This window comes from Ovis canadensis, chromosome 25 (genome assembly GCF_042477335.2).
Source record: "Ovis canadensis isolate MfBH-ARS-UI-01 breed Bighorn chromosome 25, ARS-UI_OviCan_v2, whole genome shotgun sequence".
In the NCBI taxonomy this organism is placed as follows: Eukaryota; Metazoa; Chordata; class Mammalia; order Artiodactyla; family Bovidae; genus Ovis; species Ovis canadensis.
In genome coordinates this window covers 35,329,936-35,346,973 of record NC_091269.1, presented here as the reverse complement: position 1 = coordinate 35,346,973, position 17,038 = coordinate 35,329,936, and the positions used below count along the sequence as shown (strand labels likewise).

General features: G+C 36.5%; 1 protein-coding gene across 2 annotated transcripts in view; it reads right to left on the bottom strand.

The window, feature by feature from the left end:
* Nucleotides 1-17,038, bottom strand: part of CABCOCO1 (ciliary associated calcium binding coiled-coil 1) — a 161,703-nt gene that overhangs the window by 23,502 nt on the left and 121,163 nt on the right. Inside the window, exon 6 of one of the 2 annotated variants that reach the window (XM_069571749.1) lies at nucleotides 9,848-10,874. The exons of the other annotated variant lie outside the window; for it this stretch is intronic. Coding sequence (XP_069427850.1) covers nucleotides 10,713-10,874 — 162 coding nt within the window. The 3' untranslated portion in view covers nucleotides 9,848-10,712. Of the gene's footprint in view, nucleotides 1-9,847; nucleotides 10,875-17,038 lie in introns of those variants that run through there. 2 annotated transcript variants of the gene reach the window in all.

Below are 17,038 nucleotides of genomic sequence, written 5' to 3'. Positions count from 1 at the left end.
AAATTTGTATGATTCTTTTAAAAATGCATTAGTGGATAAGCATGTGGTAAGAGGACCCCAAGTCTATTTTTTTAAACCTACTGGAATTTGAACTCTAGACTGGAGAACCACTTGCAAGTCAACCCAATTATTTCATTCTCCCAACACCTTAAAAAAAATACATTGTTATCATTCAAAGAAAATAAAGTGGAAATACCATTTAAGAGAAAAATAGAAAGCCATTTTGCTGGCTTTGCTCTGATTTTCTTCTAGTAAACTTTATGCTGTACCAGATTGCATTTAAAAGAAGAGTTTTTCCTCTTGTATAAGATTTAGATTTCAGTTCAATTCAATTGATCTGAATGTATTCCATCCAGGCAGCCACATCACAGGCAGGATTTCTGCTCTTATAGGAGTTAGTCTGGAGGTAGAATTAGAAGGCAGGGGATACAAGCACCTGTATAATCAATTATAACAGTAAGTGAAAATAACTACGATTAGGTTAGAAGAGAGGACTACTGGGCTAGTCCCACTTTATTTAGCTGACGACTGAATGACTGAGTGATGTGCCCGTTAAAGACAAGAACAGAGAAGGGAAGGGCAGGGCAAGGTGGAGTATGTGGGTGGATACTGTGTCAGCTGGCTACTCTCATCATAATCACCCAAAGTCAGAGGAATAGGTGGCATTAAATAACTTGCATATGAAAACATGTTAAAATAAATTTGGTTCTTGAAGAAGTTGAACATAGTTGTTAATTACTGATAAATATTACTCTAATTATAAAGAAGAACAGAACAAACACTATTATTGGTTGATGGTTATTTTTGCTTTAAATGTTTACAGTTGGAGGGACACAGATAGACCTCTGGGCACAGATTATGAAAAACACATTTGATAGCTAAATATAAAACATCCAAATATTAATAACTACTGACATTTATGTAGTCCTTTCCTCCCAAAGCCCTTGACAAACATTAATGGCTATATGTACACAAGAATAGCACTGAAATGCTGCTGCTCTTGCAAATGACTAGATACTAAATCCAAGACAAAAGTAGCAAACGGTTGATTTACTTAAATACAGGTCTGTAGACTAAAGGTGTACGTTTAGAAACACAAGGCCACATTTCAAAATGTTTACCATATTTTATTTCAACATTATTGAATTACTGGGCTTTTCAAACTCCATTCTCTTATTTAGACATTAAGAGTCGAACATGACTGAGCGACTGAACTGAACTGAACTGAAGGTGTTTGTATTTTTTTAGATGTTGGTGTATGATTGTTGTACAGCAATGAATATCAGGGTTGATGGCATCTCCTTTCTGAGGACATCAGCTCTGACTCTTTAGTGCCCCCTAGCATGAGGAGGGCTGATATGCCAGTGAAGCACAGGACTGCCTCCTACTGAAGACTAGTTTTGTTTCATTACCAACCAAAATTGTTATTAGTTATATGAGAAAAACTATCTGGCTCAAATAAGTTTCTTTTACGAAATATCAGATCAAATTAGAACTGTTGCTTGGTGACACTGATTGAAAAGATGCCATGTTTGTTGTTACTAACTTAAATAAAGTGTAAATTACCTGGCAGTAATAATTTTTAAAGACCAGAAAACAAAATTTTTAATGTATACTCTTAGGGCTCTTACTGTAAAATATTAATTATGTTATTGCATTCTCAATTTCATTGCATTCTGGCAATGACAGAAATATAATTAAATTTCCTTGACATTTCCTGTAATGATATTATATTCTGGAAAATTTCGATTCAGGGATTACTACAAATCACTTACTTTAAATTTTAACATCCCTTCCTTCTCCATAAATCCTATGCACCCTCAAAAGTTCAGCTAAACTCCCAGCTCCTCCTCAAAGCTTCATACTTTTTTCAGAAAACAAGGCACTCTATTTTTAAAATTCTCATTTATGCAATCATTTGCAGTGTGACTTTACTGAGTATCCACTATAAACCAGCACTGTCTAGGCCCTAGGTTTTCAGGGATGATCAAATATTCCTCTACTTTCAAGCAGGTCACAATTTAGCGTGTACATGGGGTTCTTGGTAGGGATGATATACAAGATAATTTGCAGAGTGAAATAACTGCTAGAAGAATATGTAGGGTGTTCTAGAAATAGAGAGGAGAGACAGCTACTTCATTCTGATAGAACAGAACAGAGGAAGGGATTCAGGAAAAGCGTAAAGGGGAGATGGTACCTGTATTAAATTTTGAAGGATAAATAGGGAATAGCATGTAGATGGGGGTGAATAAAGAGACAATCCCATAAACAAAGACAGACAGACAGGGGAAGTGCATGTTCAAAAGTATAGAGGGTAAGGAGAGCATTCCAGGACAGGAGATACACACAGTGTTGGCGAAAGTTGGGGCCAATCAGGTCTAGGTTGAGTTTCAGCTTGCACATTTAATAACTACACAACTTTCAGACAAGCCACTTAATTTCCTGTAACCGTTGGTTTTCAGCCTATCATATGGGGCAAGTAACCTTCTGACTGACATCATGCATTGGTAAAGCCCATTTCCTTGAGGATTTTGTGGGAACATCTCAAAAAGTCAAAGATCAGAACAACTGAAATAAAAGTTATCGTGTAAAATTTTGTTTGAGGCATGCTAATGTTTTAAATATTTAAATGTTGTAAAGGTTTTAAATTTAAAATTTGATGTATAATCTTTTAGAGTCAGTCATGTCTAGAAGTAAGTGTATATTTGTCTTTTGCTATAGCTACAGTGAAACAATGGAGAAAAGGAAATTAAGAGATTTATTTCCATATGTCCAAATAATATCCAGCAATTTTAAAAACAAATTTAGCAAAAGTTAGAACAATGCATTTCCCTCATCATTTGCTGAGAAGAAGGCTGCTTGATTAATGTAATTAAAGGGTTGCTTGTAACTCAAGACTCAATTAAAAAAATAAATTTGGCCTTATTACTTTACTTCCAACTGGTGGTTTTCCTAGCGTGATTTTTGAGCTAAAATCTGCGGCTGCTTTGTTCATGACACATAAATTGTTTTAGCACATCCTTTCCCCTGCTGTGCATATGATTAAGAAAGCAGAGGTTAAATAGTGCAGTAAAGAATTGGGTAAATTCATTCTATTTTTGCTCACAGCGCCTTTTACCCCCTCCCCCTTTTAGGACTGGGAAAGTGCAAAAACCTATTATCTCTTTCTGAAATTATTTAAGATAGGTTCTTAGGCTGAAAATGTAACTTCTCTCTCTTAACATTTTCTAGTATACTGATTGTGTGATGCCTGTGCTATAGATATTATTTGTATTGGCAAGAAAACCAAATGCAAGTGCATCCTACCATTTATTGAGTGCTCATGTATGCTAGGCATTTTGCACACACTGGTCTATTTTCACTTGCAATAATCCTGTGAAATAGGAATAATCATTCTCATTTTAAGATAAGGAACAAGAGGCTCTGAGAGGTTATGTTATTGTTCAAATAACATACCCCATGATTAGAGGTAACAGAACTAAGGTGCTTACCCTGGTCTCTTTCATTCTAAACCTTGGTTCTTAACTATTCGCATTTTTTTGTAGGTAGAGTTTGATTTACAAGATTTAAATAAAATTCTGGTAGAGCATCTTGCATATATAGTTGGTGCAATACATGTTAAATTCAACTAAATGAAAATGTTATGCTCACGAGCACAGACAGAAGACAGTTGTTGCTCTCTTTGAGTTTACAATCTAACGTGGGCATGACTATAAGGTACAATGAGACAAGCAGCCTCAAAGGCAGTGTAGTATAGTGAGGAAATCATGAAAAACTCAGCATGTTTGATAGAGTTCTTTATCTCTTTCCTTAAGCCTGCTCCTTCTCCAGGCTTCCAGGTAATGGTGATAATATTCACCTAACTGTTCAAATCAGAATTGTGGCGGAGGCATGGGTCATTCTTGATTTCTCCTTTTCCCTCATGCTTTACATCCAATTCTTCAGCCACTCCTGCCAGATCTGCTCTGAAATATATTTGGAATCTACTTCTCTCTAACTTTTCTACTATCACCCTTTCCAGGATCTCAGAGCAGAGCAATCACCTTCTCATTGGTCTTCCTGCTCTCCTATTCAGTCAGAATCAGGCACAAGATACAGCCAGGGAAGGCTTTGTGGAGCCTGAAGTTAAATTATGAAAAAAAATTACATACACAAGTGATCTATAGAAATCACACAAGTGAATATATATATATATACATATACATATGCATATATATGCAAGGAATTAACAACAAATTAGATATATTAAAAAGCTGACAAATTCCACAAATATTACAAAATAAAAAAATGAATAACTGTCAACTGCTTGACCTATATTTGTAATTCATCTCACTTTACTTTTGGAGCTTCATATTCTAATCAGCTCTTCATATGACAAAATGTTGTAATATTATTTTCCACAGAAAGACTAGAAAGATTATCTAGTCTTTCCTCTAGTTTGATTAATGAAAATTATAATGATTATTGATATAGTTCAGAAAAATTTCAGCTTCACAACTCATTATAGATACTGTCATGTGAATTTTAGGACTGATGGCAAGTTTAAAAAAAAAACCTGTAGCAAGATTCCTCCATATATGAAATGTAACACTATAGGGTCTTTTCAGATTCTCTTATACAGTGAACAATTTAAAATAATCTTAATCCTTATAAAGATGGCACTCATTAAGCAATTTCTGTCAATATCTTTACTGTAGATATATATTATATATTTGATGTTATTGTCAATGTTAGTATTTTTTGGTAAAAGGCAAGAAATTAAAATCTTTTTACAATGTGTTCATGTGATTCACTCCTTTTCCCTAACTGGACTATCAAGCAATCTGGCCTAGTCATTGCTTCTATTTAAAATGTATTTTTTCTGCTTATTGAGTTACTACTTTTGTTATGATTACAATTGTTTTGAGGGGTTACAATTTATTCACTGATGTCAGAATAGTTTATATTAATTTCTCATCTGCATTGCTCTTATTTTATATTCTACTATATTTTGAATTTTTCTCAGTTCTTTATAAAGCAATTTAAAGATGACAAAAGAAGGTGCTCTGAATATAAGTCCAAATCAAAAGTTGTTAATTTCTCACTTGTTGAATTAAAATACTCCAAAAGTCTGCCCAAATTCCAGTTAAGATGATATATTCAAAATTTGTTGAATAAAATGTTTGCATTTCATTTGCACTTGGGTTTTTATTCCAAGTCTTCAAAAATATATTTGAGTTCTTAAAATGTCATTTAACTCATATTACAAGACTTAAATAACTTTTCACATAGCTGATCACTGTTAGAATTTTCCACAGACTAGCTTCTCCTTCCATACGCTTCAAACCTGGTTTCTCGAGACCCCACTGACACATGCCCAGGCCCTGGCCCTAAAGAACACACTCACATTACAATGTGACCTTGTATCATGATGCAGTCTCTGCATCATGATGTCACAGTGCACGGCAAAAGCCACACTTGCACAAAGATGGCTAGATAAAGACTATTACATATGAGTTCCCTCTCCCAGTTCAATCAGTGACCTTTCTAATGTGCTTATCTACCTATAAATCTCCAACTGTCTGTAGGAAATTTATGTTTTGTCATTTCAGTATCACATTAAATTTAATGTATTTAACACTAAACTCAACATCACAACCCTTAGTATCATTATGAAAATTATCTTTTCTAATTATGTCAATAGCACAATTACTTTTAGATCCTTTTATTCAAATCTGTACAAGTTTTGACTTGTCTTAATTTAGTCTTTGATATCCAAATTGTCATCAACTTCTATTTTAAATTTTCTTTATAGTAGTTCTTACATGTCTATTCCTTTCCATTTCGATTGCTATATCCTAGTTCTATTTTTTAATCATTTCTCAATTTCCTAATTTAGCTTTCTGTTCCCCAATCACTTTTCATTTCACAATGTTGTGTATAACATTGCCAAGTTAACTTTGCTCAAAATACTGCTTTTATCAACTTCATTACATTTAGATCACAGTTCTTACCAAAGATGGAATAGAAACAGCTCAAATTTCTGAAGAATTAAAGTTACTCTCATGCCTATTAAATATTAATTAGGATGAATTGAGTGGAAAGCCATGCTGAATTTGACAGAGTCTGATTCATAGCATATTTTCTACTTAGAACTTTATTTCCAAGTTGTAGCAATTCTCAGCCTCTCTACCAGGATTTCCAGAGAATTCAGCCTTCATGCCCAAGTCATCTACTGTTTATAATGAATTAACTTCTTTCCTGTGCATCTTGAATCTTACTAGCTATGTGCCATCCTTGAGAAAATAATCATTTAAACAATTTTCTGTAGGACTTAGTCGCCTTGTAGAACTCCTGTTAAAAAGGCGGATAAAGTAATAACTGAAATAAACCATAGCTGATATAAACTGCTAATAAAATATTACAAGTAGAGATTCTGCATCTACCTTAATGACTTAGGAAAAAAAAACCCCACTTCATTCATAATTAGCAATGTCCATTTGCATACAAACAATGCTGCCAAATTCAAACCCTGTCCTACTTAAGAGAACAGAGGCTGTTTATAAACAGTTTCCATGTAATACTGTCTATATTATTTGTCTTTGTACTTTTACAGACTGAAGTTTTACTATTAGTGCAGACTAGGCGGATAGGTGAATTAATGAGGTTTTTAACTGTTTATAATTTGCCAGAAGATCCAAACTGCTATAACATATATTGTCCAATATAACTGTTATATAATATAATGTATACTACAGTAATTTTCATGTTAGAATTATGTGAAATCTACACATATTTAGAGAGGTCAACTATAATAAAACATTTTTATTCTTGAGCTATCATTAAAAATGTTTCAAATTTAAATTTTAAAATGAAAAGTGGATAATAGTTGTTTGTTAACACTATATGGTAGTGACATTTGTGTAGTGGGATAGCATTCAGCTGTTAAAGTGACAGAAAACCCAAAATTCAGCAGCTTTAACAAGACAGTATTTTATCGTGGCTTCACATAAAATTTCAGAAATTAGCAAAAGAAAGCTGCTACACAGCACACACATAGCAACTTTGACTCTGCTCTGTATGAAGTCTTTTGGGGTCTGGGCTCCTTTTAGCTTGCTGCTCCTCTATGCTGGCCTCCAGTCCCGAGATAACCTCCTGGTCCACAATGCTTGCTCCATCCAAAGCCATCCTTTTCATAGTCTATCCAGAAAAACAGGAGAAAAGCAAAAAGAAGGGAAGAGATGGGAATACCAGACCACCTGACTTGCCTCCTGAGAAATCTGTATGCAGGTCAGGAAGCAACATTTAGAACTAGACATGGAAGAACAGATTGGTTCTTGGAAAGGAGTATGTCAAGGCTGTATATTGTCAACCTGTTTATTTTTCATATATGCAGAGTACATCATGCAAAATGCTGGGCTGGATGAAGCACAAGCTGGAATCAAGATTGCTGGGAGAAATATCAATAACCTCAGATATGCAGATGACACCACCCTTATGGCAGAAAGTGAAGAGGAACTAACTAAAAAGCCTCTTGATGAAAGTGAAAGAGGAGAGTGAAAAGTTGGCTTAAAGCTCAACATTCAGAAAATTAAGATCATGGCATCTGGTCCCATCACTTCATGGCAAATAGATGTGGAAACAATGGAAACAGTGACAGACTTTATTTTGGGGGGCTCCAAAATCACTGCAGATGGTGACTGCAGCCATGAAGTTAAATGACACTTGCTTCTTGGAAGAAAAGTTATGACCAACCTAGGCAGCATATTCAAAAGCAGAGACATTACTTTGCCAACAAAAGTCCATCTAGTCAAAGCTATGGTTTGTCCAGTAGTCATGTATGGATGTGAGAGTTGAACTATAAAGAAAGCTGAGCACCGAAGAATTGATGCTTTTGAACTGTGGTGTTGGAGAAGACTCTTGAGAATCCCTTGGACTGCAAGGAGATCCAACCAGTCCATCCTAAAGGAAATCAGTCCTGAATATTCATTGGAAGGACTAATGCTGAAGGTGAAACTCCAATACTTTGGCCACCTGATGCAAAGAACCAACTCATTGGAAAAAACCCTCATGCTGGGAAAGATTGAAGGCGGGAGGAGAAAGGGACGATAGAAGATGAGATAGCTGGATGGCATCACCGACATGATGGACATGAGTTTGAGCAGGCTCTGAGAGTTGGTGATGGACAGGGAAGCCTGGTGTGTTACAGTTCATGGGGTCGCAAAGAGTCGGACACGACTGAGAGGCTGAACTGAACTGAAAAAGAAGGGTGTGCTCCTTCCTTTTAATGACAATTCCATTAAGATTCACACTTGACTTCTGCTTACATTCCATCGGCCAACACTGTTTTGCCTAAGTTTACTTACTCACTCACTGAAAAGGATGCTGGGAAATGAAGTCTATCCTAGCCAATCATCTTCCCCAGTACAATTTTTCTACTAGGGGAAAAGGGGAAGAAGGGGGAGAATGTATGCTGGGAGATGACTCAAGAGACTCTACCACAAATCCTATAATCCTAATTTTATCTAATAAACCACTCATACTTCATTCTTATGGAGAGGGTAGATCCTATGCCAGAAAATTACACCCAGTTGGGCAAACAATGACAACATTCTTATAAATGAACTACTTGAAGGCAATGTCTTCATCTTTTTCAGAAGGACCTCCAGGGTCTACACCATGGTGGAAGCTGGAGAAATGTTAGTGTGAGGTAATAACTAAGATGCACTGGTCCCAGACTGATTTAGCTAAGTCTGGCTGTTCCAGAGACTTTTGGTGGGAAACTGAAACTCAAGATTTAAGGATTGCCATTACCTAGTCTTTGATAATTTCATGTAGCAGACTTTATTTGATTTTATTGACAGAAAGTGGCTCTCGTGTCTGCCTGGAGTCTAGAAAGAAAGATCAAGTTCCTGCTGAATTAGCTTCCATAGGAGGCTGTAGTCTAATCTCCATGTGAACCTCAGTTTGTGAACACCTTTTGAGGTTTATCCTGGATCCCTCTGAGAGAAATTTTCTGGCTAGGACCCAATTTTATTCCATTGACTTCACGGTTGTATAAAGATACCTTCGATTTCACTGTTGCTCATCAGTGGAACTCAATAATTCCGGCCTTGGAAAATCTCATTCTTTTCTTGGATTCTCTTTAGAACATAGAAGAATGATCAGTACTATCATGCTTCATCAAAAAATTTAAGATTACTTTTAGGTTAGGCTGAATTTCTCAACTATGGTTCAAATCTCACCTGGTCTCAGCAATGAAACTAGTTTTACTAAAAGAAGCTAATGCCATCCTCCACTCTGGTCCACATGATTTCTTCTTATTTTTGTTTTTATTTTAAGATCTTGTCCAACACTTCTAATTTGGATGAGCTTACTCATAATCTCTTTGATCATGGCTATTGCTTTAGAAAGAGTTCCACTTATTTCTCTAGTTATGAATGCTGCCAGTTGTCTAACAGTCTGTAATTTCAGATATTTAAACTTTGAAGAACCAGTGTGTTTCCCTTTCATTTGCAGGAGATAGGTTTAAAGAGACTTAAGTAAGGAGGCAAAAATCCATTGTATTTGTTGTTGACATAAAATGTTGCAGATAGCTTTCTGGCTTTTGTCTCAACTCTCTTTAGTGTTTTATTTTTTCCTTCCTACTTCTTCAGGAAAATCTTAATTAGGTTCCAGTGGTTCTTAACATCTGTTTAATTTTCCATTAAAAAAGTAAGGTGTGTTTTGAGTAGTTAGCAGACATCCTTAGTATCAGCAAATGGAAAAGGTTGAGCAATAAAGCAGTGGGCCACTGGAACAAAAGACTAAATATTATTGGTGAAAGAGTAATTGCGGTTTTGGATCATGAATTTTAAATCATTATAACTAGGTTTAAACACATCTTTATTAATCAAAATAGGAACCATTACAATCAACACATCTTTGCCAGTGAGAAATAAGTTTATTTCTGTAGCATAAAAATTCATGCTTTGGGATATGATGAACTCTTGGGAAGCATTTTCTGCCTCCTGCTAGTTGTGGAAGTATTTTCCCTACAAAAAGCTGTAATGCTTGAAGAAGTAGTAGTCTGTTGGCAAGAGGTCAGGTGAATATGGTGGGTGAGGCAAAACTTCATAGCCCAATTTGTTCAACTTTTGAAGTGCTGGTTGTGTGATGGGTGGTTGGGCATTGTTGTGGAGAACTGGGCCCATTTTACTGACCAACGCCGGCTGCAGGCACTGCAGTTTTTGGTGCATCTCATCGGTTTGCTGAACGTATTTCTCAGATGTAATGGTCTTGCCAGGATTCTGAACGCTGCAGTGGATCAGATGGGCAACATACCACCCAACAGTGACCATGACCTTTTTTTGGTGCAAGTTTGGCTTTGGGAAGTGCTTTGGAGCTTCTTCTTGGTCGAATCACTGAGTTGATCGTTGCTGGTTGTTGTATAAAATCCACTTATTATCCCACGTCCCAATCCGATCAAGAAATGATTCATTGTTGTTGCACAGAACAGAGAAGACACTTCAAAACAAAGATTTTTTTTAAAATTTGAGGTCAGCTCATGAGGCGCCCTCTTATCAAGCTTTTTCACCTTTCCAATTTGCTTCAAATGCCAAACGACCGTAGAAAGGTCGGCATGGAGTTCTTTGGCAACCTCTTGTGTAAGAGGATCAGCTTCGATGATTGCTCTCAATAGGTTGCTATCAGCTTCTGATGGCCGCCCAATGCACTCCTCATCTTCAAGGCTCTTACCTTCTTTGCAAAACTTCATTTACTTTATGTTCATTAGCAGTTTCTGGGCCAAATACATTGTTGATGTTGCAAATTGTCTCTGCTGCTTTATGACCCATTTTGAATTCGAATAAGAAAATAACTCGAATTTGCTTTTTGTCTAACATCATTTCCCTAGTCTAAAATAAATATAAAATAAACAGCAATAAGTTATTAGCATCAAAATAAAGTGAAATATGTTAACTAAAATGATGTATAACATAACCACATTTATTTAAGAATGTATTCCAATATCAAACAGCAAATTTCAACAATGCAAAACCACAATTACTTCTGCACCATCCTAATACAATAGCGACTACTGGACACCTAAATCCACTGATCTGATATGTTATACACATTGAACTTGATTATAAATGTGGACCAAGAGTAAAAAGGTCTTGGGATGGATACACACACACACACACACACACACACACACACGCATGTGCATGTCACATATAGTAATAAACATTATATTACTATACTCCTGAAATTAAAAGAAATTTTAGAGCTGGAAGAAAAGACAGGCCAAATCATTTTGAAATATTAATAAATACCTAATATATGATAACTGATTTATCCTCAGTAAAAAGTTTAAATTTTAAACTGGAAAAAAAAGCTAGAGTTAAAAAAAAGTCAGCTCTTGACAATGTTTGGTATATATAAATGAGAGTACATTCTACACTAAGCTTCTATTATCAGTTTTTCTGTTGTAATTTAAAAACATTATAGTCTCTATTCTTCTAACAATAAAACTCTTTTTCATGACATAAATCTAAGAATGCCTTAGCTGAAAAAATTATCTTTCTAGTTAAGGGCTTTATTATTCTCTTTCCTCTTTATTATTTGATCATTTAAGGAAAAATCAAGAAAAAACATATCTTAAGAAAATAAAGAAATATAGATAAAAAGCTAACATTCCTCAGTTTGTACTTTGAACTGCTAGTTTTCTGAACTGTGAATGCTTTTATATTTAAAAGTAATTTAACATCTAGTTATAAACAAAAAAAGGACCAAGTTAGGTTAAACTTTGGTAGTTTGAATGTAATGATTTCGTTACTTTGAAAATCATCCTCATGGGTATAAAAATAAAGTTTTAACCAAACCTCCACAGGAGGGCACTATAGTGTGACTCTGGTATAAACTGCAACTATTGCAACCCATTCAGTCATTATCTGACCCTTGATTAAACATCTAAAATAGTGAGCACTTCTCCCAAATTAGAAAATTCTAGTTTTCAAAACTCAAGATAGATAGATTTCACATGTGGCAAATTTATTTTCTTAGTAAAATAACCCAAAAGAGTATAGGATATTTAATCTTTCTTTTGCGCCATACATTAAACATAAAATCTTACCTCAAAATACAGCAAAAGTGGTAAGGTGCATGGTCTGGATGAGGCAAAATCTAAATAGGTTAGGGTTATATAATATTGAAACAGCAGGAATATTTTAGAACTATCAGACTATGCAATCAAAACTAAAAGATACTAAAACAGATAAATGCATTTACTACTCATTGGTGGCATGTATTTAGAAACAGTATATGAAAATTGTATATAAAATTGGTATAACAAATGGTATATGTTACTTATAATGTATGCCTACCTAACTAGACAGTGGATAGGTAAATCAACCTTAGTGAATGTAGAAACAGAATCAAAATATAAATACCAAAGTATCTCCAAACTAGTTCACCTCATCCCAGTAAGGATCTGAAAACACTGACTGCAATGATAAAGATGGAGACTTGATTTAAATTAAGATTTTCTAAATGCCCCTGGCCCTAACTTTCAATTTCACTAGTGTATTTCCAAGTTTCTCTCTAGCAGATAAGAATTTTGATAGTTTACTAGAGTTAAATCCATATGAAAGTAATTGTAATCTTGGCAGTTATGAAGTGTCTCTGTGACCCTTGCCTTATTATTCTGAGGACTAAGAGAATGCTGCACAAGTCCACAAAAGCTCCACTGAATAGAAAGTTTCATTAAATTTACAGAGCAATAAGAGCAGGGGTTACAGATATAGCTCTATAACTTTACATAACAGATCTGTTTCCATTAAGCAAATTACTCATTTCATTATAGTTCTGCCAAAAAAATAGCATTCAGATAAATCCTAATAATGAAGGGAAAGGCTGGTAGAATGTTGCAGTGGTGAGAATCCCCATATCAATGGCCTTAACTTTTGGGTGCAACATGTTCCACTTTATGGTCTAATATTGATAGCTGCAGTATTCTGGAAATATAAGTTGAAACAAAATGATGTAACCACACCGTGAGCCTGACAGCTTTCTGAATCTGCATTCTGTATTAGAAATGTATGGCATCATAATTTTATACAAATGCAAAGTGCTTACTTAAAACAGGGTTTGCTAAACTTTTGATGGCTCACACCTGGCTGAATAATTAAATTTGTTGGTAATTAAAATGCTAGTTCATCACTCCCCTGGGGACTCAAGGCAGACTGTTTTAATTCAAATATCTTTTCTTTTAGCTCATACTTACAGATCCTTTAGCCAATAAACAATTCAGCAATAGATTTAAAAGCAATAAAAAATCAGAAAGTAAGACTTGGATACTCTACTTGCACATAATAAAAATTACTTTTATAAACTACTCATGTAAAATTGGCAAATTATATAGTCAGATACTTAAATAATAGAATCATACAAGATCAAGGTTTTCCTTTCTTTTTAAATCTGGAATCTAGCTAACCAGAACACCTACTTCACTGGTTTTTCTGAAACTTCCATTTAAATTTTTTTCTCAGCTTTACTAGGTATACTTTTAAATACCAAAAGTAGCACATATCTAAGTCAAGGCTGCATATTGTCATCCTGCTTATTTAACTTATATGCAGAGTACATCATGAGAAATGCTGGGCTGGATGAAGCACAAGCTGGAATCAAGATTGCAGGAAGAAATATCAATAACCTCAGATATACAGATGACACCACCCTTATGGCAGAAAGTAAAGAAGAACTAAAGAGCCTCTTGATGAAAGTGAAAGAGGAGAGTGAAAAAGTTGGCTTAAAACTCAACATTCAGAAAACTAAGATCATGGTATTTGGTCCCATCACTTCATGGCAAGTAGATGGGGAAACAATGGAAACAGGGTTGTCTTTATTTTTCTGGGCTCCAAAACCACTGCAGATGGTGATTGCAGCCATGAAATTAAAAGACACCTTGGAAGGAAAGCTATGACCAATCAAGACAGCCTATTAAAAAGCAGAGACATTACTTTGCCAACAAAGTTCCATCTCATCAAGGCTATGGTTTTTCCAGTAGCCATGTATGAATGTGAGAGTTGGAGTATAACAAAAGCTGAGCACCGAAGAATTGATGCTTTTGAACTGTGGTGTTGGAGATGACTCTTGAGAGTCCCTTGGACAGCAAGGAGATCCAACCAGTCCATCCTAAAGGAGATTCAGTCCTGAATGTTCATTGGAAGGACTGATGTTGAAGCTGAAACTCCAATACTTTGGCCACCTGATGCAAAGAGCTGACTCATTTGAAAAGACCCTAATGCTGGGGAAGATTGAAGGCAGGAGGAGAAGGGGATGACAGAGGATCAGATGGTTGGATGGCGTAACTGACTAAATGGGTGTGAGTTTGGATAAACTCCAGGAGTTGGTGATGGACAGGGAGGCCTGGCATGCTGCAGTCCACGGGGTCGCGAAGAGTAGGATAAGACAGACAGACTGAACTGAACTGAAGGTATACATTTTGATGAATTTAGACATATGCATACACTTGTCACACCATCACTACAATCAAGGTAATAAGCATACCCATCACCTCCAAAAGATTTCTTGTTTCCTTTGCTTCTTTTATTTATTTATTGGTGTGGTATAGCAACACTTAACATGAGCTTGATCTTCTTAAGTTTTAAGTGCACAGTACCATATTTCTAACTATAGGCACTATGCTGCACAGCAGATATCCAGAACTTATTTATCCTGCATACCTGAAACTTTATACCCATTGAACAACTCCCTATCTACTCTTCCCTTCACCCCCTGGCAATACCATTCTGTTCTCTCTTTCCATGAATCTAACTATTTTATATACCCCATGTAAGTGGAATCACTCCATACCTGTCCTTCTGTGACTGGCTTAATTCATGTAGCATAAGGTGGCACTAGTGGTAAAGAACCCACCTGCCAATGCAGGAGACATAAGAGATGCAGGTTCAATCCCTGGGTCAGGAAGATCCCCTGGAGGAGGGTATGGCAACCCACTTCAGTATTCTTGTCTGGAGAATCCCATGCACAGAGGAACCTGGCTGGCTACAGGTTGAAGCACAAGCTGGAATCAAGATTGCCGGGAGAAATATCAATAACCTCAGATATGCAGGTGACACTACCCTTACGGCAGAAAGTGAAGAGGAACTAAAAAGCCTCTTGATGAAAGTGAAAGAGAAGAGTGAAAAAGTTGGCTTAAAGCTCAACATTCAGAAAACGAAGATCATGGCATCTGGTCCCATCATTTCATGGGAAATAGATGGGGAAACAGTGGAAACTGTGTCAGACTTTATTTTTTTGGCTCCAAAATCACTGCAGGTGGTGACTGCAGCCATGAAATTAGAAGACGCTTACTCCTTGGAAGAAAAGTTATGGCCAACATAGATAGCATATTCAAAAGCAGAGACATTACTTTGCAAGAAAGGACCATCTAGTCAAGGCTATGTTTTTTCCAGTGGTCATGTATGGATGTGAGAGTTGGACTGTGAAGAAAGCTGAGTGCCGAAGAATTGATGCTTTTGAATTGTGGTGTTGGAGAAGACTCTTGAGAGTCCCTTGGACTGCAAGGAGATCCAACCAGTCCATCCTAAAGGAGATCAGTCCTGGGTGTTCATTGGAAGGACTGATGCTAAAGCTGAAACTCCAATACTTTGGCCACCTCATGTGAAGAGTTGACTCATTGGAAAAGACTCTGATGCTGAGGGATTAGGGGCAAGAGGAGAGGGGATGTCAGAGGATGAGATGGTTGGATGGCATCACGAACTCAATGGACATGAGTTTGGATGAACTCCGGGAGTTGGTGATGAACAGGGAGGCCTGGCGTGCTGTGATTCATGGGGTCGCAAAGAGTTGGACATGACTAAGCGACTGAACTGTCTGAACAGGTGTGTGGTAATAGCTCAATATGGTTTTGGTTTGCATTTCTCTGATAAACAGTGATACTGAGCATCTTTCACATATCTGTTGTCTATTTGTTGTCTACTTTGGAGAAATATCTCTTCAAGTTCCTTGCCTACTTTTAAAAACAGGTTATTTGGTTTTTCCTATTTATAGAAGTTTCTTATATTGTAAATCAACCCTTTATCAGATACATGATTTGAAAATATTTCCTCCCATTCTACAGTTTGTCTTCTCACTGTTTTCTTTGCCATGCAGAAGCTTTTTAGTTTGATTTAGTCCATGGCATCCCACTCCAGTACTCTTGCCTAGAAAATCCTATGGATGGAGGAGCCTGGAAGGCTGCAGTCCATGGGGTCGCTGAGGGTCGGACATGACTGAGTGACTTCACTTTCACTTTTCACTTTCATGCACTGGAGAAGGAAACGGCAACCCACTCCAGTGTTCTTGCCTGGAGAATCCCAGGGACAGGGGAGCCTGGTGGGCTGCCGTCTATGGGGTCGCACAGAGTCGGACACGACTAAGTGACTTAGCAGTAGCAGTAGTCTCACTTATCTATTTTTGCTTTTTGTTTGTGCTTTTGGGCTTCCCTAGTAGCTCAGCTGATAAAGAATCTGCCTGCAATGCAGGAGACCCTGGTTTGATTCCTGGGTCAGGAAGATCCCCTGGAGAAGTGAATGGTTACCCACTGCAGTATTCTGGCCTAGAGAATTCCATGGACTGTATAGTGCATGGGGTTGCAAAGAGTCAGATGCGACTTTCACTTTCTTTGTGCTTTTGGCATCATAGTCAAAAGTCACTGCCAGGACCCATGTCATTTCCCTTAGGTTTTCTTCTAAGAACTTTACAGTTTCAGGTACTACATTCAGTTTTTAACACATTTTGAGTTGATTTTGTGTATGGTGTGAGATAGGGGTCCAATTTCACTTGTTTGCATGTGAATATCCAGGTTTCCAAACACCTTTTGTTGAGACTATCCATTTTCAATTGTGTATTCTTAGCTCCTTTGTTGAAGATCGGTTGTTCATATATGTGTGGGATTATTTCAGTTTTAGTCAAATGACTTTAATTTAAAAAAAAATGACAGTAATTAAAAAAAAATGTAACCTCCAGGATCTATATTAGAGATGGGCCAAATTTCTATGGACTTTCCTCCTTC